Source organism: Eleutherodactylus coqui, chromosome 2 (assembly GCF_035609145.1).
Source record: "Eleutherodactylus coqui strain aEleCoq1 chromosome 2, aEleCoq1.hap1, whole genome shotgun sequence".
NCBI classification, from domain to species: Eukaryota; Metazoa; Chordata; class Amphibia; order Anura; family Eleutherodactylidae; genus Eleutherodactylus; species Eleutherodactylus coqui.
Window position 1 is genome coordinate 163931231 of NC_089838.1, and position 23920 is coordinate 163955150.

The 23920-nt window shown below is 44.0% G+C and overlaps 1 protein-coding gene across 1 annotated transcript in view; it reads right to left on the minus strand.

Annotated features, from left to right (window-relative positions):
* The window catches only part of MOV10L1 (Mov10 like RNA helicase 1), a 70663-nt gene extending 52706 nt beyond the window's left edge, over positions 1-17957 (minus strand). The window contains exons 1-7 of the mRNA XM_066591878.1: positions 17845-17957; positions 14919-15078; positions 14191-14303; positions 10664-10854; positions 4887-5030; positions 1645-2214; positions 249-449 (exon numbers count right to left, since the gene is read on the minus strand). Of these exons, the coding sequence (XP_066447975.1) occupies positions 249-449; positions 1645-2214; positions 4887-5030; positions 10664-10854; positions 14191-14303; positions 14919-15078; positions 17845-17886 (1421 nt within the window). The 5' untranslated portion in view covers positions 17887-17957. The remainder of the gene's footprint in view (positions 1-248; positions 450-1644; positions 2215-4886; positions 5031-10663; positions 10855-14190; positions 14304-14918; positions 15079-17844) is intronic.
* Between the last annotated feature and the right edge of the window lie 5963 nt (positions 17958-23920).

The following is a 23920-nucleotide window of genomic DNA, read 5'->3' on the forward strand; positions in this document are numbered from 1 at the left end:
TGGGCAATAAATCGTAAGCGCAAAAATGCCTACAATTATAAGATATCCACATGACCATAATAACACGAAGAGTTAATGTTGCAGATTATTCTGTGTGAATTATGAGAAGATAGATAGATGAAAAAGGAAGACAAAACTGCTTTTTCTATATTCGCTGCACAAAAAAAAAAAGTTAGATAAATGTGTTATAATTCTAAGTCTAAATTGTTAACAGATTTGTGTGTTCACGATTGTATTCACATACTTGCCTTTTATGTGGTGCAGACAGAACTACTGGAATACTGGTGTGTAGTTCTGGTTCTTTACAAATCTTCTTGTCCCTTGGAGAAAATGCCTTAGGAGGAAGCAGTAAGGACTCTTCTTCCCCTTCAACAGTAGCTTCAATGTAGCGCCCAATGACAAACTCTTGGAAACAAAGTAACACGAGTTCTTTGCAGCGGCCTGGGTTTCTGAGATAAACAAAAATTATGTTTCTACGTCTGAAGAAGAGTAGTATACCATTCACTGGAAAACAGTTTCAGAAATGGAAGCATTGCTATCAATAATTAATAAATATATCTACAGATGAAGCTCTATAGAGGAGCTCAGTATCATTCAAGTGAATGGGGTTGCCTGTGGTACCCTGCACAGCTGGATAGCCGAGAGCACTCCTGTGCAGAAGAAACTCAGCACTAGAGATTAGCGAGTATACTCGCTAAAGGCAATTGCTCGAGCGAGCATTGCCTTTAGCGAGTACCTGCCCGCTCGAGACCGAAGGTTCGGGTGCCGGCGGCGGGCAGGGAGCTGTGGGGGAGAGCGGGGCGGAACGGAGGGGAAATCTCCTCCCCCCCCCCCCCGCTCCCTCCTGCTGACTGCCGCTACTCACCGCTCCCCCGCGCCGGCACCCGAACCTTTGGTCTCGAGCGGGCAGGTACTCGCTAAAGGCAATGCTCGCTCGAGCAATTGCCTTTAGCGAGTATACTCGCTCATCTCTACTCAGGACCAAAGCTTTACCAGCTTCATTCTCATCAGAGGAGGTCCCAGAGGTTGGAGCCACACTGATCATAAAGTGATGACACATACTAGTTTCATTCCTAGGTACTGGAGGCAGAGTGTAGCAATACAGAGAATAGCGTGGCTGGAGGTCGTGGACTCCCTCAAGTATATGGAGGAACTCAGATGCAGGGATCTAGAAACAGAATTCTCAAAAATCTATGCTACTTTGACTGTTTGGGTGGAGTTCTGAGTTGCCCTCCTCTTGCGGCTTGGCTGAGGAACAGTATTGTCTCGTGAGAGATAACAAACATGTGGTTTCACACAGAAATCTGTCCTCCATTAATGGGTGCAGTCTACAATATCAGGGTACCCCTTTCCCCCATAAAGTGTTCTTTTGATCCTTTTTCTTTTCCCACTTTTTCCTTACTCTTTGGTTTGCCTCATTAAACTCTATATGTAACCTTTTATATACTCTAAGACTAAATGACGGGTCAGATATGACAAAGTTGTGCTTGATGGGGCACACTGTAAAGTTTCACTGGGCAGGTAAATGAGGAGGCCCAGTGGATGGGAGCTCATGAGGCAGGAAGCAGAATACTGTAGAAATTATTATACACACACACAAAAAGAGAAGAATCCAGTATATATAATCCAGGTATATAAAATTACCTTGCTTCACAAGTGACTTCAATGAAGATCTTCTCTCCAGGATCAATCACCAGTGGCTCACTGTCAGTATTTGAGGACTCGCAGGTTTCTACTCTGTTCACATCCCAATCACTTGATCCGTTTTGGACAGTGACATTTACGGGTTGCGAATGCCCTATAAATGTTGTCAGGTGGCTATCCTTCACAGGTAGTCCATGCATAGGTTTCATCAAAGCTTCACTATTGGTAGTGTTTAGTGTATTTGGGGAACTTGCTCTGAAAGGAGCACCAGAAGCAGTTAGAGACTTCAAGAGGTGGCCTGAGGTTACATAAGGCGTACGATAGAACCTAGTATTTATACAATTTGTATTCATTAACAAAGGAAGCACAACATTAGAGCTCTCATTTTCATTGAGTTTACAACTGGTTGCATTACACGAGGATGATGAGGGTGTGGATGACTGGAGTGAAAGTGATGAGACGCTACTCAATTGTGATTTAGGAGCAGATATTTCAAACTTGAACTTGTTCTCCTTGTCCAAGCCTGCGACTTTGCAAGCGAACAATGAATGAGCATCATTTCCTTTATTCCTGGAAAATAAAAATAAATTAAATAGATCAATACTACAAATCTATATGTAAATCTAACTTCGCCTCCCCTTGCATCACTTTATACCTGCATCTCTTTTATCCTAGGTAAAAGAACTAAACCCATCACCCCATGTACGTTAAAGCGGTATGGGGTGGGTATGAAGCAGGATTAGGAACTGGGCCCATGCCATACCCAGTGGGTGCTGGCTGTTTCCGACAGCTAATACCCACCGCAAACAGAGCTGGCTCAGATTGTAGCTGTTTGACAGCTTACAGGTGTGGTCAATTCTGACCACTGCGGAAAACCCTTTAAGATATAAGCTGACATAGCATCCAATATATATTTTCTTCTAATGTGTGCTTTGATGTACTCAGTCCACTTGATTTTTATGGGTTTTTTTTCCATTAAACTGAAAAATTTGAAAACAGCTTAACCGCTTTTTTCCCTTCATATTTGGTTTTGCCTCCTCATTTCCAAAAGATCATAAGTCTAATTTTTCTGTCAACGTAGCTGTCTGAAAGCTTGTCATTTTGCAGGACCCTCTAATGCTGATCAGGGCATTTAAATGCTGTCAGCATTGACAACGGCAATGTAAGGGTAAATTGTCACGAATGCCATGAAAGCTGATTGCGGCTGTTGTTGCCTGGTGTCAGCTGCTAAAAGACATCTTACACTGGTCCTGTATGGAGTAGGCTTGGCTCCCGATTCAGCTCCATACAAACCCCTCCATCCAGGACATACATATACATCCTGTGGTACTAAGGGGTTAAAGAACAATAAAAAAATTCTGCAGCATTTCCAATAGCAGCAATGTGGAGGCGATTTAACCCCTTAGTGACCAAGCTTTTTTGTTTTTTCCTCCCCCCTTTTAAAAAAAAATCATAACTCCTTTATTTATCCATTGATCTAACTGTATGAGGGCTTGTTTTTTTCCGGGACAAGCTGTATTTTTCAATGGTACTACTTAATGTACCATATAATGTACTGAAAAACATAAAAACATTTCAAAGTGGAGAGAAATGGAAAAAGGAAAACACGACATTTAGCCATCTTTTGGTGTATCTAGTTTCTACGGCGCACAAACTGCAACAAGAATGACATAACTTTATTCTATGGATCAGTGGGATTACTACGATAGCAAACTCAGTTTTTTTCTTTTTTGCTGTACTACTTTTTTTTTTTATCTGCGCACAATAACTTTTTGATTTTTCCATCAACATAGTTGTGCGAGGGCTTATTTTGTGCAATATGTCCTGTAGTTTCCATTGGTACCATTTTTGAATACATACGACTTTATGATCGCTTTTTATTACATTTTTCTTGGGGACCGGGTGACCAAAAAAAAAAAAAAAAGCACATTTCTGGCGTTCTTATTATGTGCAAGGTAAATAATGCATTACTTTGATAGAACGGACTATTACAGACGCAGCGATACCAAATATGGATTTTTGTTTTATGATTTATATTTTATTGTAAATATGGCAAAGGGGGTTCTTGTTTTATTTTTATCTTTTATTACTTTTTTTAATAATTAGTAAAAAAAAAAAAAAAAACTTTATTGTTCTTATTTTTACATTTTCTATTAGTCCTCCTTGGGAACTACAGCATGCAATGCTTTGATCGCTCCTGCAGTATGATGTAATGCTGTAGCATTACATCACACTACAATTTGACAAGTAATCTATCAAGTCACCCTACGGTTGTGGCTTGATATACATTCTGCCATGAAGGCCCCTGGCTGCCATGACACCCATACCCCTCCCTTCGAACTCATCAGAATTGACAGTGACATTTAAAGGGTTAACAGCCCCAATCGCCCACGTTGTAAGAAACAGCTCACAACCGCAATTTATGGAGGGAGGTCGCAGCGCGATCTCTCTCCATACACGTCCTGCAGCTGCAGGACGTGAAAACACTATAGGGCGGTCACTAAGGGGTTAAACAAAAGTCTGTAGAAATCGACACGTGCTGTGGATCTTCAATCCACAGCATGTCACTTTATGCAGCAGATTTTCAGTGTAGATTTCACGAAGGGTGGAAAATACTGAAAATCCACAGCATTTACTCAATTAAATTTGCAACGAGATAGCACCATTTGGTGCACTTTTTGTGAGTACAGATTTTTGGCAGATACAGTATAGATTTTCTGTTATGGAAAATTCGCAGCCAACCCATCCGAATATACCCTAAGTGTGCTTTCACACATGGTGAATTTTAGTGTGGATCTGCACCAAAATCCACAGCATATTTTCCACTGCAGATTTCAGCATGGATTCGCACCAAACTCTGCAGCACTTGGTGCGGACTTGGAAACAGATCTGAATCAGTCGTCACCACCTAAATTGAAGGTGTGAAATCTGCTGTAGATTTTGGTGCAAATTTCTCCACTGGGTAAAATCCGCTCTATGTGAACGCACCCTTAGGCTCTGTGTGCACTTTGTGTGTGGTCTCACCTGTAGAGGTTGTCCGCTCTGCTGCACATATTTTACATGTAATAGCAAACAAGGTTTGGCCAGGTACCATGGAGAGGTGTACAGTGCAGGACAACTCCATTGAAATTTTGAAAACTACGAGTGAGTGTCTAAGCACTAAAGTTTTTATTTCAGGTTTTTATTTTCACTACTAATTCACAAAAACTAGAAGCCATTTTTCATTTATAGAATTTACTTACTCTATAGAAATTTCCAGAGATTTACTCTGTCCCTGCTTGATTACTCCAAAATTAGTCATCCTAGAAACTTCCAAGCCCCCTTTGTTCATCATCAAAACCGCAGAAGACCGACTATCTGAATTCTTGTCATCAGAGGACGCTCTGCTTTAAAAAAAACAAAAAAAACACAACACGTTGAATATAGCTGCTTCATGGATGTAATGAGCTGTATTACTATATAAAGCATCTATAATTGTAGTCAACAGCATCCTGTAGCTTCCACCCCATCAGTTACTTAAAGGGGTACTCCAGTGATTCACAGTGAAGGTTACATGCTTCACCAGGTGATAATGTCATTTTCCTATATCATGTTAGAACCTGTTTTACAAAGCTGCAGAGATATGGCTCTACCTGTGGTCTCCCTCCTGCTTAGTCCTCCATTGGTGTCCAATGGTTATGGCCTGTAGGCTCTGCTGGTTTACTGGTCAGGCATGCTCAGTGCCTTCATATTCTGTAATGACACAGTTTGTACACAAGTGGCTGAGCACTCATCAGTAACGGGCAATGGGGCATTGTGGGAGATGTAGTTTTTGCACTCCACAGGGGCCATTTTAACCCCTTAACGACTGCCCCATCGAGAAACTACGTCCTCAGTAAGTGGGCTTTAATCCTAGAGGACGTAGTTTTATGCATCCTCTTTGGATTAATGCCCACTTGCCTGAGGACGTGACAGCTCCATGCTGTCGGTGCCCACAGGTAGCCGACAGCATGGAGCTGTCATCCCAGGATGCGGGCAGTCCCCCCCGGTATTGCGATCGGCGCTATCCAATGGATAGCGCCGATCGCAAAAAAGTAAATAAAACAGTGAAAAAAGTTAGACATTCAGCTGCCCTGATGGATCGGATCCATCAGGGCAGCTGAAAATACTCACCCGCCTTCTCCCCGCTAAAGATCCCGCCGCCAGCCTTCTGCGCATGCGCGCCAGACGCTGACGCACGCGCAGAAGCCTGGGAGCCCCCGGCAAATTTAAAAACTCCTGGCTCCCGACTCCTGAAGGTAGCCGGGAACCAGGAGGTGTTACCGGGGATCGGATCCATGAGGGGAGGTGAAAATACTCACCTTGGGTCCTCTGCGATGTCCCGGGACCCGAAGTGCCCGTCTGCGCATGCGCGCCCGATGTCAATTATAATTGACATCGGGCGCGTGCACGGAGGGGCTCGAGCCCCGGGAAATTTAAAATCCCTCTGCTCCAGGCTGCCATGTGTAGCCAGGAGCAGAGAGATGTCACCATGGACATGATCACTGTTATCCAATGGATGACAGTGATCATGTAAAGTTTAAAAAAAAAAAAAAAAAGGGTAAAAAGTAAAAAAAAAAAGCTTTAAAAAAAGTTAAAAAAGCTTGCATTTCATCTCCCCCCACGGATCATATCTGTGAGGGAGGCTGAAATGACGTACCTAAGGCCCGCGGATTTATCAGCGGACCTTACCCCAGCTGCTGCGCACGCCACCGTCGCCACAATGGCAGGCGCATGCGCAAAAGCTGTGATAATTTAAAATCTGCCTGCTCCTGGCTACAAAACTTAGCCGAGAGCCTGGAGATTTCACGGGTGTCCGCGGTGAGCGGTTCCTGATCACGTGTTCGCCGTTATCCAATGGATAATGGCGATCACGTAAAAGTAAAAAAAAGGTGAAGGTTCATCTCCCCTCACCGATGCGATCAGTGAGAGGAGCTGAAACTTTTTACCGGAGGCCTCCGTATTTGCACCCCAACGCAACCTTCCTCCGTGAACTTTCCCGGATTCTGCGCATGCGACCGCCGGTAAAAAAACGGACACATGCGCAGGAGTCGGGGAGCCCAGGAAAATTAAAATCTCCTTACTCCCAGCGACCAGTGGTCGCCGAGAGCCTGGAGCAGTGACGGGTGGCCTCGTTGAGCGGTCCCCGGTCACGTGATAAAAAGGTAGCGATCTACCTTAGGCCGGTCTCACATGACCGGATAGGAATTACGGATTCCGCATGCGTCTGATCCGCGGTAATACGCAGATTGCATTGGATTACACAATTCCGCTCACATTAGCGGGTCGGAATTGTGTAATCCACTCACAGAAAAGAGAACGCAGCATGTTCTATTTTACCGCGGATATCCGCAACATAGAGCCCATTGTGCTCCATGGTTGCGGATATACCCGCAGCCCATACGCAACTACATTGTATACGGGTTGCGGGTACCCGCGTCATCGCTAAGCGACGGTGCGGGAAATGCAAACAAACAAAAAAAAAAGTACTGCGCATGACCCCCTGTGTGAGTAGGCAGTTATGCGCAGTACATTACGCGGCCGTACGCAGGGTCACAGCCGGGCTCACAGATGGGATCCACTGCGGGCCTCCGCAAGCGGATTCCGCCTACGGCTGCGAGAGCCCTGCGTTATTCAGACCGCTACCTGTAATACGCAATTTACAAGAAGCCCCGGGAACGCTCGCCTTCATGCAGTTCCAGGAGCACCTTGTTGAGCGCCTTCTGTGTGAGACCACCGCACCTACTCAAGCTTACGGAGACTCATGGAACGCCACTTTTTACACCCCATACCCACAACTGAGGTCAAGAAATACCCCCCAAAAAGCATGAGAGGAGGGGGGATACCCGGTTTTATTGTCCCATGTACCCATCCCAACCAGCCTCCGTAATTACCCCTGTCTTTGGAAATACTACACAGTTCACATTATTACTTTTATCTAAGATTTAGGGAATGCTGAAAAGGGCGCGGAGTGTGTGGGGGAGGGGATATTTTTTTAAGGTGTCAATTTTTATTCCGTACAAGTGGGCAATGGGGCCTGTAATTTATTCAGTTGTGCCCTGCAATCCAACGGGTGTTCCCTCCATTACGGGCCTAGCCATGTGTCCTGCAAGTAGATTAGGGCCACAATGGGTAGGTTTTTGAACACGGGACAAACAGGGGGATCCATTTTGGGGTGAATGTCTTCTTTCCTATGTACATCGTACAAAAAAAAACCCAGTTTTTAAATTGACAAAATTGCCAAAAAAATGAAAATTGTAATTTTTTCCTTCTGCTTTGCTTAGATTTATTCAAATACTGTGGGGTCAAAATACGCAGTACACCCCTAGATGAATTCGTTAAAGGGGTCTAGTTTTTAAAATGGGGTCATTTGTGGGTGTTCTTTATCGTTTTGGCCGCTCAATGGCTCTATAAGTGGGCGATGGGGCCTGGAATTTATTCCGTTGTACCCTGAAATCCAACGGGTGCTCCTTCTATTATAGGCCTAGCCATGTGTCCTTTAAGTAGATTAGGGCCACAAGGGGTATGGTTCTGAACACGGGACAAACAGGGGTATCCATTTTGGGGTGAAAGTCTTCATTCCTATGTGTGCTGTACAAAAAAAAAAGTTTTTAAATTGATACAACTGCCAAAAATATGAAAATTGTAATTTTTTTCCTACTGCTTTGCTTAGATTTATTCAAAAATAGTAGTGTAAAAATACACAGTACACCCCTAGAGGAATTCGTTAGGGGGCTAGTTTTCAAAATGGGGTCATCTGTTGGGGTTCTCTGTCGTTTTGGCCGCTCAAGGGCTCTACAAGTGTGCAATGAGGCCTAAATCACCTTCATGCTAAATTTCTGTTCTGAAAGCCATCGACTACTCCTTTCTAGAGAGGAGCGAATGTACTCGGTAAGGCCGATTTCGCAATCGAGCACCGCGATTTTCGAGTACTTCACTACTCGGGTGAAAAGTACTCGGGGGCGCTGTGGGGTGGGGGGTTGCAGAGGAGAGTGGGGGGTAGTAGCGGGGAACAGGGGGGAGCCCCCTCTCTCTCCCTCCCCCCCCCCCCCCACTGCAATCCCCCGCTCACCCACAGCGCCCCCGAGTACTTTTCACCCGAGTAGTGAAGTACTCGAAAATCGTGGTGCTCGATTGCGAAATCGCCTTTACCGAGTACGTTCGCTCATCTCTACTCCTTTCATTTTGGGCCCCGTTGTGCATCCAGACAAAAGATTAGGGCCACAATGGGTATGTCTCTGAACACGGGACAAACAGGGGTATCCATTTTGGGGTGAAAGACTTCATTCATGTGTGTGCTGTACAAAAAAAAGCAGTTTTTAAAATGACAGAATTGCCAAAAAAACGAAAAATCACATTTTTTTTTCTTTTGCTTTGCTTGAATTCATTCAAAAACTGGGGTCAAAATGGGCAGTACACCCCTAGGTAAATTCGTTAAGGGGTGTAGTTTTCAAAATGGGGTCACTTGTGGGGGTTCTCTTTGGTTTTGGCTGCTCAAGAGCTCTACAAAGGTGCTATGGGGCCTAAAACGCCTTCGAGCAAAATTTATGTTCTGAAATACACCGACTACTCCTTTCGTTTTGGGCCCCGTTGTGCATCCAGACATAAGATTAGGGCCACAATGGGTATGTCTCTGAACATGGGAGAAGCGGGGGTATCCATTTTGGGGTGCAAGGCTTCATTCATGTGTGTGCTGTACAAAAAAAGCTGTTTTTAAAATGACAGAATTGACAAAAAAACAATCACAATTTTTTCCTTTTGCTTTGCTTTAATTCATCCAAAAACTGTGGGGTCAAAATGGGCAGTACACCCCTAGATAAATTCGTTAAGGGGTCTAGTTTTCAAAATTGGGTCATTTGTGGGGGTTCTCTTTGGTTTTGGCCGCTCAAGAGCTCTACAAAAGTGCTATGGGCCTAAAACGCCTTCAAGCAAAATTTATGTTCTGAAAGACACTGACTACTCCTTTCATTTTGGGCCCCGTTGTGCATCCAGACATAAGATTAGGGCCACAATGGGTATGTTTCTGAACACGGGAGAAACGGGGGTATCCATTTTGGAGTGTAAATCCTCATTTTCATGGGCAATATAGGAAAAAAAATATGTCTTTAAAATGACATATTTGCAAAAATATGAAATTTTATTTTTTCTCCTTTAAATTTAATTAATTCCTGAAAAAAACTGTGAGGTCAAAATACTCATGACACCCCTCAGTGAATACATTAAGGGGTGTAGTTTTTAAAGTGGGGTCATTGGGGGGGGGGGGGGGGGTATCTATTATTCTGACACTAATGAGCCTTTGCAAACTTGGCTTGGTGCAGGAAAACAAAAGTGTTCCTCAAAATGCTGAAAAGTAATGTTAAATTTGTACGTCATCTAAATGCTTAAAAAAACAAACGTTTTTCAAGTGTGCATTCAGAATAAAGTAAACAGATGGAAATATATATTATAAAAAATTTGTACAGTATGTTTGGACATATTTGAGATATTACAGTTGAAAATGAAAAAAATGACAATTGTTTCAAAATGTTCCCAATTTTGGCGCTCTTAATAAATATACACAAATTATATCGGTCTCTTTTTACCACCTAAATGAAGTACAACATGTGGCGAAAAAACAATGTCAGAATCACTTGGATATGTAAAGCCTTTATGGAGTTATGCTACGTTGAACGACGCATGTCAGATTTCCAAAATTTGGCTCCGTCACTAAGGAGCAAACAGGCTTCGTCACTAAGGGGTTAAATGTGGATATCTGAAGCTGGCTGGAAAGCACCGTTGATGCAGGCCAGAAAAAAAAAAGAAAGCTTCTGGCATTCAGTTTGACGATTTAGATGGATGTTTAGAATAAGAACAATAAGTGGAAACATTAGGGAAATTTTGACAATCATATGTAATAGATCTAGACGTGTCAATATTTAGTTATATTCATAACTGCCAAGTGTAAACCCAGCAAAACAAGGTTGTTTAAAGCCTGTTAAATAAGAATTTCAGAACTCTTTACCCATTTCCGGTAGCTGGCGCTATGCAAAGCGCTCTCCACACATAGCAGGACTGGTTACTTTCCACTACTACTGTATTAACCAGGTCATTTCGATGAGGTCTGTAGCCTTCTGGAAGTCTTATGGCATCAACTGTGAAGAATATACTGCCATCTATCACACCACTCAGCTCATAGAAAGCAGTGATTGTCACCTGAAAAACCAAGAGGAAAAACAAAAACACATCACTGTATGGTCATCATTCAATCTGTGCAGCAATCGGCTTGAATAGTACATGGCAACTCTTGGCCTTTCACATGTACATTTTTCATCCGTCTTAGGGCTTATTCAGACGGGCATATATCGGCCAGGATTTCTCTGCAAGGGGAGGAGGTACTGAGCTCCCACCCCCTCACCACTGCTTGCAATGGAGAGGGGGGGGGGGGGGGGACTTAGCTCTCCATTGTAGTATATGGGAGTTGTGAAGTGCTAGAGTGTTACTACAAAAATCATCATCTACAATAGAGAGAGACACATGCATGCTTTCTGCCTCTGTGGACTGCTAACTGGGGGACATCCCCATTCGCTCGATAGCTGGGACTTCTAGATGAGGAGCCTGCACCCATCAGATATTTTTGCATGTACTTTTGATAAGCCACAAATGTCTCCAATAGTAATACGCCCTTAGATTTTATTACAACCCCCTGGAATTAGTTCAGAATGACAATGTGGCCATTGGAAAAGATTGTAACCCCTGATCTACTGTAAATAAAGATAAAAAGGATAATCAATGTATAAGAACCAGTTGTACCACTTTCTAATATACCTTCTATTTCAATTAGTACCATTTTCAAAATCTTTGATTGCTGTCAGCAGATGAAAAAAAAAAACAACTCTAGTTTACAGGTAGAAAACTTGTACAAACTTGGTTCTGCTCTTAGAGTATAGATATAGATTTGCTGCCTAATGTAAAGCGCAGTGCTGAATCATGACACTAGAGGTCAGACTTTATGCATAGCAGATAGAAAGCTTAGTTTCTTGCAAAGCAGATTTACACACAGCGTAATCAATAGTCACCATTACTGAAAAACGATCAGTACATTTCAAGTTTTGAACAAATTTGACTTATTAACCCCTTAGTGACAGCCCTATCGTAAAACTACGTCCTGCTGTTGCAGGACGTGTATGGAGGGAGGTAGCACCGCTATCTCCCTCCATACAGCGCGGGCATCAGCTGTTTATTACAGCTGACACCCGCGGGCAATAGCCGCGCTCGGCTGTTCACGGCTATTAACCCTTTAAATGCCGCTGTCAATTCTGACAGCGGCATTTAAATCTCCCGCACAGCCCCCCCCGCGGTGAGATCGGGGGAGCCGTGAAGGTGTCATGGCAGCCGGGGGCCTAATGAATGGCCCCAGGGCTGCCTATCAAGCCATCCACACAGGGTGGCTTGAAAGACTGCCTGTAAAAAAGCAGTATGATGTAATGCTATAGCATTACGTCATACTGCAGGAGCCATCAAAGCATCGCATGTTAAAGTCCCCCAGGGGGACTTCAAAGTAATGTTAAAAAATAAAAAATTTAAAAAAATTAAAAAAATCAATAAAGTTTTTTTAATTGTTAAAAAAAGTTATAAAAGTTTAAATCACTCCCCTTTTGCCATATCTATTATTAAAAAATCAAAATCATTAAATAAAAATATGTATTTGATATCGCCGCGTCCGTAAAAGTCCGATCTATCAAAGTAGTGCATTATTTTTCCCGCACGTTGAACGTCGTCTGAAAAAAAAAAAATAAAGAACGCCAGAAATACACTTTTTTAGTTACCCTGTCTCCCAGAAAAAATGCAATAAAAAGCGATCAAAAAGTCGTATGTATTCCAAATTGATACTATCGGAAACTTCAGGACATCCCGCAAAAAATGAGCCCTTTCTCAACTACGTCGACGAAAAAATAAAAAAGGCATTGCGCGCACAAAATGACCACAGAAAATAATTGAAAAAAATTAAATATCTTTAAAAAAAAATAAATAAAAGTACTACAGAAAAAAAAATACTATATAAGTTTGGTATCGTAGCAATCGTACTGACCCATAGAATAAAAATATCAGGTCGTTTTTGTTGCAATTTGTGTTGCATTTCTCTCCGCTAAGAATTTTTAAAAAGTTTTTCAGTAAATTATATGGTACAATAAATAGTGCCATTGAAAAATACAACTCGTCCCGCAAAAAACAAGCCCTCATACAGCGACGTCGATGGATAAATAAACGAGCTACGATTTTTTAAAAGGGAGTAGGAAAAAACAAAAATGGAAAAAAGCAAAAAAGCTCCGTCACTAAGGGGTTAACCACTTCCATAGCCTGCACATATTCAGTCAACAATTTCCTCAACATTTTAAAACGACCTTCTGAGCACTGCAGCACTGGAAAGTAAACAGTTATATGGCCACTTCAACAACAACATTTCTAAATTCTCTCAAAAACAGGTTTGGTGATGCAATTATAAGCCCTAGCACACCATGTGCTAACTGCTGTATTTTGCAGCAGATTTTACCCCTTAAGGGCTAATGCCCAGATTATCGCTGCGGACACCCGCTGCGAATTCCACAGCAATGTTTGCCTATAGACATGCTGTAGTAAATGATTCTCCCCTGCCCACGAGCGGAAATAAACTGCGATTTTCCGCTCACGGGGGAGAATCGCAGCATGTTCTATTCTATGCAGAAAAATCGCATGGACGGCTTCCATTGCAGTCAATGGAAGCTGTCCGTCCCAAGATAATTCCGCTGTGAGCACAGGGGAAGTACCGCTAGAATCTACGTTACCGCCCAGTGCCGCCGCGTCATACTCTGCACTGCACATGCACGCCGGCTCGCTGGGTGGGACACTCTCGGCGGATCCGGAGAGGCAAGTACGCGGTCTCTTGGGGGCGCCGGTTCTGATTCCGCTGTAATATTTCACAGACGTGATCCGACCCAGCTGTGAACATGAGCCCTTATTGCAAAGTGTCAAATTCTCAACAAACCAAACATGCAAGAAAATCCACAGCATACCTTAAAATCTGCATCAATTACTACATGTGAATGGAGTTTACAGTGTGTTCACACATCACTGATTTGCTGCAGATGTGCAGCAGATTTCCCCCTTTAAATGGAATTCAAATTGAAGGGGAGAAGTCTGCTGCAGATTTGCACAAAACTCTGCAGCAAATCAGCGATAGCACCATAGGGTGCATTCACACATAGCAGAAATGGCGTAGATTTTTCGCAGTGAAAAATTCACACCACTTTGTTTAAAAAACGGTGTCAAAATTCTCAGCCAATTTTACCTATTCAATAAAAAGCGTGAAGTCTGCTGCAGATCCGCACCAATGGTGCAGATTTTGATACAGAAATTGTGAATCCATTGTGGAAAATTCATACTATTGTTGTGCAATTCGTTGTGGTTTTTCCACTTGTGGAACCTGCAAATCCAACACAGCACAGATCATTCTGAAGAGAGGACGGCCATTCAGAACATTGCATGCAACACAGTAAAACAAAAAACACACACCTGGTCCACTCGTTTACATCTCAGAGGCTTTACCGAAATCGCCTCACTGTTCCACGTAGATGGATTGATGAAATACTCGGCTTTCACCCAGTCTCCTTTGTAAGGCCTATAACCTAAAACATGAATTGGAAACAAAAAGGTATAACAACCAACACACAGGCATAATACAGCTGCAGGTATCCTAATCCACACTCAGGCCGGGGCACTCGTCTGTATGAGGCCGCCTGCAGACGAGCGGGTCGGATCCGGCAGCGAGAATTCTCGCCGCGCGATCCGACCCGAGCGCCTGCAGGGACGAGCGCGTACTCACCCGCGCCTGGCGGCCCCGGCTCTTTCATGTGCCGGCTGCCGCGCAGCCGGCGCATGCGCAGACCGGAGCCGGCGGCCGGGTGAGTGCGTGCTCCGCAGAAAATTAGGACATGCCGCGGTTTGTTTGCCGCGCGAAGCCAAACCGCGGCCGTCTGCATAGGAGTGCGTATTTTAATGCACTCCTATGCAAACTTTCAGCGGCGGAAATCCCGCGGCGGGATTTCCGCTCGTGTGCAGGCGGCCTTACAGATGCATTAGTGTGGCTGCAATACACTGATGTGAAACAGCTGAATCAGATGACATGTCAAAAGTATTTCAGTGAGAAAGCACCATCACTACATGACCGGATTTATAAACATGCAGTAAGGTACCTACCCAATTTAATAGGCATGCTAAAAACCACTGAGGATTAAAATTACCTTCACACACATCACACATGGAAAAATACGTTGTCTGGTTAATTTCTCCTCCATCTTTACTGCAAAATGTAACGGTGCCAATTAAAACTTTTATGTCAAAGTCCAACGTGTTTTGATTTTCAGGGGTGTTATTTTCCCACTTGCCAGAAATGCATTGCACCTAAAAAGGCAAAAACAGTGATAGGTTAATATGGTTGTCTGGTCTCTAGAAAAGCACTGGAGACTTTATGCACAATGTATGTCACTGGTAAAAAGGAGGAACTTTCATTAAACCAATTTTGGTATTATAGGGGGGAGAATTCTGAAACGGTCTAAGAGCAAAACTGCCTTTGCTGCCCATAGCAAACTATTCACATGAGCATATATTCGCTGGCTGTGAAAACGGCCGGCCAATATACGCTACCATGTGATGCACAGGGCGGCGGCTATGCCGTCTGGCGGGGCGAGACAGCCCTACCCGGCTCTCTGCAAGGGGAGGAGGCGGGAGCTAGTGTGCTGAGCTCCCGCCCCTTGACGCTGTTTAACTTCGCCCCTGCCACTGCAAACAGCGGCAAGGGGCGGGGAGAAGAGGAAGGGGGTGGGGTTTAGCAGTGCCGACCGGGTGCTTTTACGCTGCGGAGATACGCCCCTGTGCACTGATGCATTGTAAACCAATGCATCAGAGGGGCAGCGTATATCGTCTGGAGTGTGAAAACCTAACCGATATACGTCCGTGTGAATAAGCCCTAACTTTCATACCTCATACTGCTTTTAAAAAGTGAAAGCTGCTCTATGATTGGTTGCTATGGACAACTAAAACAGGTTTTCCTTTTAGACAGTTTTAATATATCTGCTATGTTTTTATTTATGCAACTCTTCACTTATAAATAGAAATCTTAAAATATTTCAGTTTTCACACTGGTCATGTTACGTCTGTGCAGGCCATAGGGACAACGGCCTACATGGACGCAACCCAAACATGGACTAGACATACCGTTAGGTTCACCTGGAGCACAAGACGCACTACATCCAGCACAAACTTAAAGGTTGTGTTCACACAGGGAGAGAAGATGCATACAAAACATCACAAACACCAGGTAACAACAATGTGTATGGAAATGGTACAATAAATAAACTAGACATGCATGCAAACAACAAAAAAAATGCCAAACTACTTACCAATAATACCAACACCATAAGCAGATCAAACAGCTAAACTACAGGGTACTAGTTAGAAATGTGGCCAAAGTACGTAAGCTCACAGGCGCATGTTGTCTTGTGAGTCCCTAACAAGACAACTAAAACCCAAAGGGAGTCCTGCCTACAAGTGGGGCAATCGTCCCAATAGGGACGGCCCCATGCTGGAACCTAGGGGTCTGGCTCTCCCTAATGGAAATGTCTGGTCACCTACAATAGACACTGAACACGTCGCTGTTCACACCAACAAGAGGTCGAGGGAATCCCAACCAGAAACTCATGCATACAAGCAACATTAAAGTAGAACATGCATGATGCCAAGCACCAGAGTTCTGAGAGGAGATAAAGCAAATAGATAAATGACCAGCACCCTCCAGCAGTTTTTCTTAAGTCATCATAAAAGGGACTAGAAATTGTGATTGTTTGATCACTTGTATACAATATATTGCAATACTTGCATTTTCAAAAGCATTTTAATAACAGGCAAAAGTCCATGGCAGCCCTGGGCACTTTCATAAGGCCCCAGGCCGCCATAGCAGATAAACGATCCCTTGTGAGACGTCTCTTTCTGATGGGTCATTTAAATGCCACTGTTAACGCTGACAGTGGCATCTAAATGGTTAAACAGCCAGGGATCAGCCAACACCCGCAGCATATGGTGCGGGCTTGTTTCCCAAGCCTGTGTCATACAGTCCCTGTGCACACCTGACATACATGTACGTTGGACGCCATCAAGGAGTTAAAGAAAGCTACACTGATGGGAAAAATAGAAGTCTTACAGCTCTCAGAGTGTGGGGACACAAAAACAAATTATTTTGTTTAAAATGCTTATTGTGCAAAAGTGGGAAGAAAAAAAAGACATCAAATTAATTGTAATAACTCAGGGAATCAGCACCATATGGTAAACACCCTACAGAGCAAGCCCAAAAACAATGCAGTCTTATTTGCTATCCACCAGAAGTAAAGTTATACATTACATGTATGCTAAATAGTGCCATTAAAAAAAAAAAAAAAAAAAACCAATTCAATAATCCAACAAAAAAATAAAAATAAAAAAACAAACAAACAAACAAAAAAAACACAAGCCCTCATACGGCTACGCCACCAGAGGAAAAAAACTGATGAAAAAAAAAAAAATCCCTTAATCCCCAAGGTCCAAAACAGTCACATTCTTAATTTGAGGTACTTTTCTTTAAAAGACAAAATAAGTAAAAGCACACCTTTGTGACGCTACAGTGAAGCATGCATTCTATTTGGTGCAGCAGTGGATGAGATGAGTGCATGAAGCCGCCTGTGGGTGCTAGGAGACATGTGCGAGCTAGTGCTGCTGGCACTGAATGTGCAGGTGCCCTAGATCACAAGCGGCGCTCACGCTATAGTGCCGTTTTGTATAGCACATGCATAACATGACATGTTGGATCCAATTCTGAATAGTAGTAGTTTTTAGCAGAGAAGAGTATCACATAATGGCAGGAGAGCTGTATCACCCAATACCTACCTGCTATTCAGACAGGTAGAAAGCATAACTTCACAGAGTAACATGTACTTTATACTCACCTGATTCTTGTACCAAGAAAACAGATCGGTTTCCATGGTAAATGAGCCCCAAAATAAAGGCAGGGATTAGACACCAGCCGGAGTAAGCTGCTCTCCACAGCCTGATTCACCTGCTGGGCTCCAGACAACTTGTTTGGAAAAGCCTCCTAGGGTGCCAAATAATTCCTGCAGGACTCCACCCAGACCCACTTACCTGCGGTAGATTCATCCTCAGGGGTGTCATTTTACACCACATGTCTGCAATGTTACATGCGGGTTTGCTGCTAAATCACTGAGGATTATTTATTGCGATGACCAAATTCTGCATGTAGTCCCGGCTGTTTCTGTGGCAATCTGTTAGCAGTGTACAATGCCCACCCGTGCGAATCCCCCGCAGGGTACATGCATGGGGACGGGTTTTCCATCTGAGTTTGAGACCGAAATAGGACACATTTACTTGAATGAGAATAGTCACACAGCTCTTCTTTTTACTTGGATGAATAGTCCAAGGAAAACAATTGCAGCATGTTCTATTGTTGTCCAACATTCTATTTTTGTCCCTATGTTGTCCGATGCGAGTTGCGCCAGAGAATATCGGGTACAAGTTTCTTCAGCGGCCGTGTGCACGCACCCTCAGGGTGGCTTCACACACAGCATTTTTTTTTAAACACTCCTGCACTTGCAGGTGGATCCCACAGGAAGTAGAATGACACCTCCTTCCTTCATGGTTTTCATTCAATTCTGGCTTTGGCTCAAAAACTGCAAGTGCGTTTTCCAAAAAATGCTGTGCGTTAATCCACGCTAGTTTCACACGGGCGATTGTGATATCGCCACTAGAAAATCACGGCAATACCGCGATTTTGCTCATAAGACATCCGAGCATCAGCGCTGCTTTTTCTTGTAAAAACATCACTGCTGCTTGCGAGGTTCTCGTGAGGAAGACAATAGGACTTGCTGATGTTAAAGACGCATCGCAGCGCATGAAAATCGCAAGTCCGTGTGTTGTGATGCGATAAAACGAAGGCTCCATACGGAAACATGGGCGGTTAAAAAAAGAGCAAAACGCAGAAAGATAGGACATGCCACATTTTTTTTCACGCAACATCAAAACATGGCAAATGTACAGGAAACCATCGAAAAGGCTGGGTTTCATAACTCTTGAGTTTTCACTCACTTTCGCGTTGTGCAATTTTGTTGCCCATTTGAGAACAGCTTTAGGGTGGTTTCACACGGGCGAGAAAATCGTGTGATTTTCGCCTGCTGCAATAGTCCGTAAAAAAGCAGAATATGAAACCAATGATTTACACTGGATTCCTTCCCATCTGCGATGTTTTCACCGATGCAATGTTGAAAGGATAACAAATAGCGGTGCGTTCTATCTTTTTGCGATTTTTTTCATCTCCCATGTATTCCTATGGAGTCTTCTTTTTATCACACTGCAACACTACAAACGCGCATTGCGATGCGATTTTAACATTACAACGTCCCATTGACTTTTGTGATGAACAAATCGCGCAGTTTTATTGCAGGTGGCAAGCAAAGCGATATGATTCTCCAAAAAAAGCGTCGCTGACGCTCACAAATCACAGTGAATAAAGATGCGATTTAGCAATGATTTTCTGACGCGGTGATTCCTGCGGAACCCTTGCCACGGAGGAGGATCACTACAGTATGTCAGCAGCAAACCTTCCGCAGCAGATCCACAGCGCAAAATCTGCAGCATTTGGTGTAGAATTCACCCCCCTACTTAGGCCTTAGTCACACAGGCGTTTTTTTACGCGATTTGCGGATCGCATGACGAATGCGCATCTGCAAATCGCGTGACCGGTGCGCGCAAGTCGCCCGCAAATCTGCTCCTAGCCGTGTTTCATTAGAAACGGGCCGGAGCTGTCCAGCGCATTGCATTCAATGGAGACGGCAATAGAGCCGGCTCCATTTAAAGCAATGCGCTGCGGGCGAGCCCGGGATGAATTGTCGGGAAGGGCTTAAATATATAAGCCCTTCCCTGCAATTCATCCTAAAATGTGTAAAAATAAAAAAAATATATATACTTACCTTCTCTCGGCAGCCGTCCTGCAGTGGGTGTGAAGGGGGTGTGAGTCAGACCTGCCCCCTGATTGGCTCAGCACTGAGAGGCAGCAGTCACTCACCCATTCATGAATTCATGAATGGGTGTGTGAGTGAAACCTGCCTCTGATTGGTCAGGGCTGTGACCAATCAGAGGCAGATCATTCAGCAGGCGGGGATTTTAAAGCCCCGCCGGCTGAATAGTGCCGAGAAGCAGTTCAGGAGAACTGACAGCGGCCGCGGCTGGACTCCGGCTGCAGCGGAAAGGTGAGTATACAATTTTTTTTTATTTTAACACATTTTAGGATGAATTGCAGGGAAGGGCTTATATATTTAAGCCCTTCCCGACAATTCACCCCGCGCACGCCGGCAGCCCATTGCTTTCAATGGAGCGGCTGTATTGCCGGCTCCATTGAATTCAATGGGCAAACATCGTTCTTCTCTGTCACAGCTGTTACAGCTGTGGCAGAGAAGAATGATTTGTCTTCTATATGTTCTCAATGGGGTCGGCGCTGCTGCCGCCGGCCCCATTGAGCGCATATAGAGAAGAGAACAGGAATCGCAGATCGCACGTAGGTGCGATCTGCGATTTCTGTTCTATAATTTATCGGACGAGCACATAAAAAGCGCTCATGTGTCCAATACCATTGCAAAGCAATGGTTTTATAAAATCGCCGGACGCATGCGCAAATCGCGGCTAAAAACGCCCATCTGACTAAGGCCTTAAGGTGTAGAATCCATACTGCAAATCGGCTGCAGCTACTTAACAGGCTGTGAATTTATAGTTTACACTATAGGTTAGTTTGCACACAGATTTGGAGAGATTTTCTCTGCAGCAAGAGAATGAGATTTTGAACATCCCGTTCACATTGCTACTCTTGTAAATGCTGTGGATTCTCCATGCGGACATTACACATGGAAAGTCAGCAGCAAATGCGCCCCATGTGAACATACCAATTCTCCAAAGTGAGGACTAGATACTATTATTTACCCTAAGCACACACGGACGAGTGCGATATCGCACTCAACATCATGTGGAAGCCCCGTGAGTGCGAGGCGCAATGTGAATGTGATTGTGGAGTTCTCCCATTGCTTTGAATGGGGCTGGCACTGCTGAAAACAGTGGGGCTGCGATGCGATATCTCGCAGCCAGGTAAAGCATGCAGCAATGCGTTTCCCGTGTAACATCGCAGTGCCATGCAAATAAAACATCGCTCATGTGTATGAACACATTCACATGAATGGGGTTCATATTTGCGCGTCTCAAAAAGCAAACATCTCACACAATTTTCTCAGCTGTGTGAAAACAGCCTAAAAACTGTGTGGCAGTTTTTCATGCATTTTTTTAAGGGAGCCTGTCAGCACCTTTGTGCTCTATAAACTACATTATGGGGGAGCTGTGTTTCATACTCATCAAGTGCCCTGTTCCAACGCTGTGTCTCCGCAAAGTTGGCACACACAGCAGGACTCTGTTCAGATGGCTTTGTGCGCTCTCTTCCATAGACATGGATGGGGATACATGCACGCAGAGCCATCTGAAAAAAAAAGAGTCACGCTGTGCGTGCATGCCGATTTCTCGGGGGCACAGTGCTGGAACGGGGTACTCAGTGAGTTCTCTGGTCTTCCTGTTCCCTCATAATGTTCTTCTGGTATTGGCTAGAAAAAAAAAACCAAAAACTACCATAAAATGTATAGCGCCCCACTTCCCCTCCCCCCAAAAAACCCTGTTAGGCCGCTTGCACATGGCCGTGGAGGGGGGAGAAGGAAAAAAAAAAACCGCACAAGAGCACATCACCTATTGTTTTCAAAGGGACAAGAAAACACATCGCACGACATGCAATGCGAAAGGCTAGCTAGTCTTCAGATGCAGCTGAAAGCCACGACGGAGGATCTCAACTTTGCCTTTTTTTTTTAGAAAAATGCCTTGCATCCACCGATACATTGCACGCGTGCGATATCAGGAATCCTTTGGGTATGTTCACATGGCAGAACCTACTGAAGAATTTTTGTGTGAATTCCACCTCTAAGGCTAACTTCACATAGGCGAGTGCGATATCGGGCCATGAATCACGGCCTGACATCACGCTCGCCAGTAAGTGAGTTACCTGTGGATGCGAGGTGTTTTATGTCAAAACCACCTCGCATTGTTTCAAGGAAGTAGCGATAGTATCGCAGAGTTTCTCCCATTCTTTTCAGTGGGATACCTCGCCTTGCGTGCATCTAGCACATGGGGCGACGCTGCTGCTGGCCCCAATGAAAGCATCGCTCATATGTATGATCACATTCAAAAGAATAGAGTTCATATTTGTATGTCTTACAACGCACAAATCTCGCCAGTGTGAAGTTTTCGCGTCAAGAACACGTCACTTCTTCAAACGGAAATGCTCATTTCTTTGTCTCAATTCCTTACGCAGATTTTACCCATTAACAGGGCAAAATGCAAGTGCGGATCCACAACACTGATTTCCAACACCTCCCTCACCCCTATAAGTCAGATGATTGAAGGAGCTGTCGCACTCAGGTGAGCGCTGAAATCTTCATTGGATTTGCAGGATAGTACTTTGATAAAACATGCTATGCTCACCTCTTCTGACTAACGACCACTTGTCTATAAGTGACTGATTAGTTACATGCTCCGCCCTTGATCACATGACAGTGACATCAAAGCTCCTTCATCTAGAGTGAGTTACATGCTCCACTCCTGATCACATGACGCTGATGTCATCACAGGTCCTCCACCTCAGCGAGCAGCTGAATCACTGGAGCTCTGAGCCCCACCCCTGATCACACGATGGTGATGTCACCACAGGTCCTTCCTCAAGTGAGTTACATGCTCTGCCCCTGATCACATGAAGGTGACATCATCACAAGTCCTTCAATATTTTGACCAACTCCAACAGTCATCACAGGTCTTTCACTGAGTTACATGTGATGATGTCATCCACTACATTATTAACACCAGAAACACTGGTACTAATAACTAGTCAAAATACTAACGACCACCTGTCCGTGAGTGACTGTGAGAGTTACATGTGATGTCACCGTCATGTGATCAGCCACTGAGGCTCTGAGCTCCGCCCCTGATCACATAATAGTGACATCACCTTCATTCCTGTGCACTGAATGCGGCATTATGGGCAGACTACATCCCCCACAAACCCCCGCAACCTCAGTTGCTATGGATACAGCAGTACTCAGTCTGGCAATTTGTATGTTGTGAGACAGCTGCACACCTGTGTGGAGACTCCCAATAAACGACACCTCAGAAATCTCCACATACATAGCTGGTGGTGCATATTGAGCAACAACATTGAAGCATAGTTCTTCAGCACTATCTTCATATCTCCTGAACGTGATATCATGTCAACTCAAGTGCTAATGCCACCAACACCAGTTCAACCCTCATCCAATTGTAAACAGTTGTCCAGTGTTGAAACAAACAGTCGTTGTCGTGCAAACATGTCACCACCGAGGGTTCAATGCCGCTGAGAAGCTAATGCAGCTTACTATTTGCATGGAAATATGTGACTGTGTAAGTTACATGTGATGATGTGACTGGCATGTGATCAGTCACCAAGGCTCTGGGCTCCGCCCCTGATCACAGGACAGTGATGTCATCACAGGTTCTTAAACATGCAGAGCCTGACAGCAGCCATGTGCTTACAGGACATGTGATGAGTTCACAGTCATGTGATCAGGGGCGGAGTTCAGAGCCCCAGTGACTGATCACAGGTCCTGTAAGCACATGGCTGCTGTCCGGCTCTGCTGGTTTAGTACCTGTGGCTAACTCCAATCAATTTTGCTATATTATATTAATAAGTGGCGCAATGTGCCAGAGACAATAGCACTAGTTATTTTTATATATGGGAAGTTGATTTTTTTGTTAGAATTATTATTATTATATATATATATATATATATATATATATATATATATATATATTTATTATAACCCCCTATAAAGAAAAAAAATGTCAGTGATGCTCAACTGGTGGCTTTTTCACCGTACTGTTACTATTTTTTAAACAAGCGCTGTAGGCTAGAAAGAGTGCATTTTACATGAATTGTGTATGGCCCTTATTCACATTTTTGTTATGATTTGAAGCATTTTTTAATTAAAAAAAATCAATTCAAAATAGTACAAGTGAAGACACTCAGACGGCCATTGAAAGTATAAAAGGAAAGACTGTACTGTGTAAACATGGCCTAAAGGAAACCCGTAAT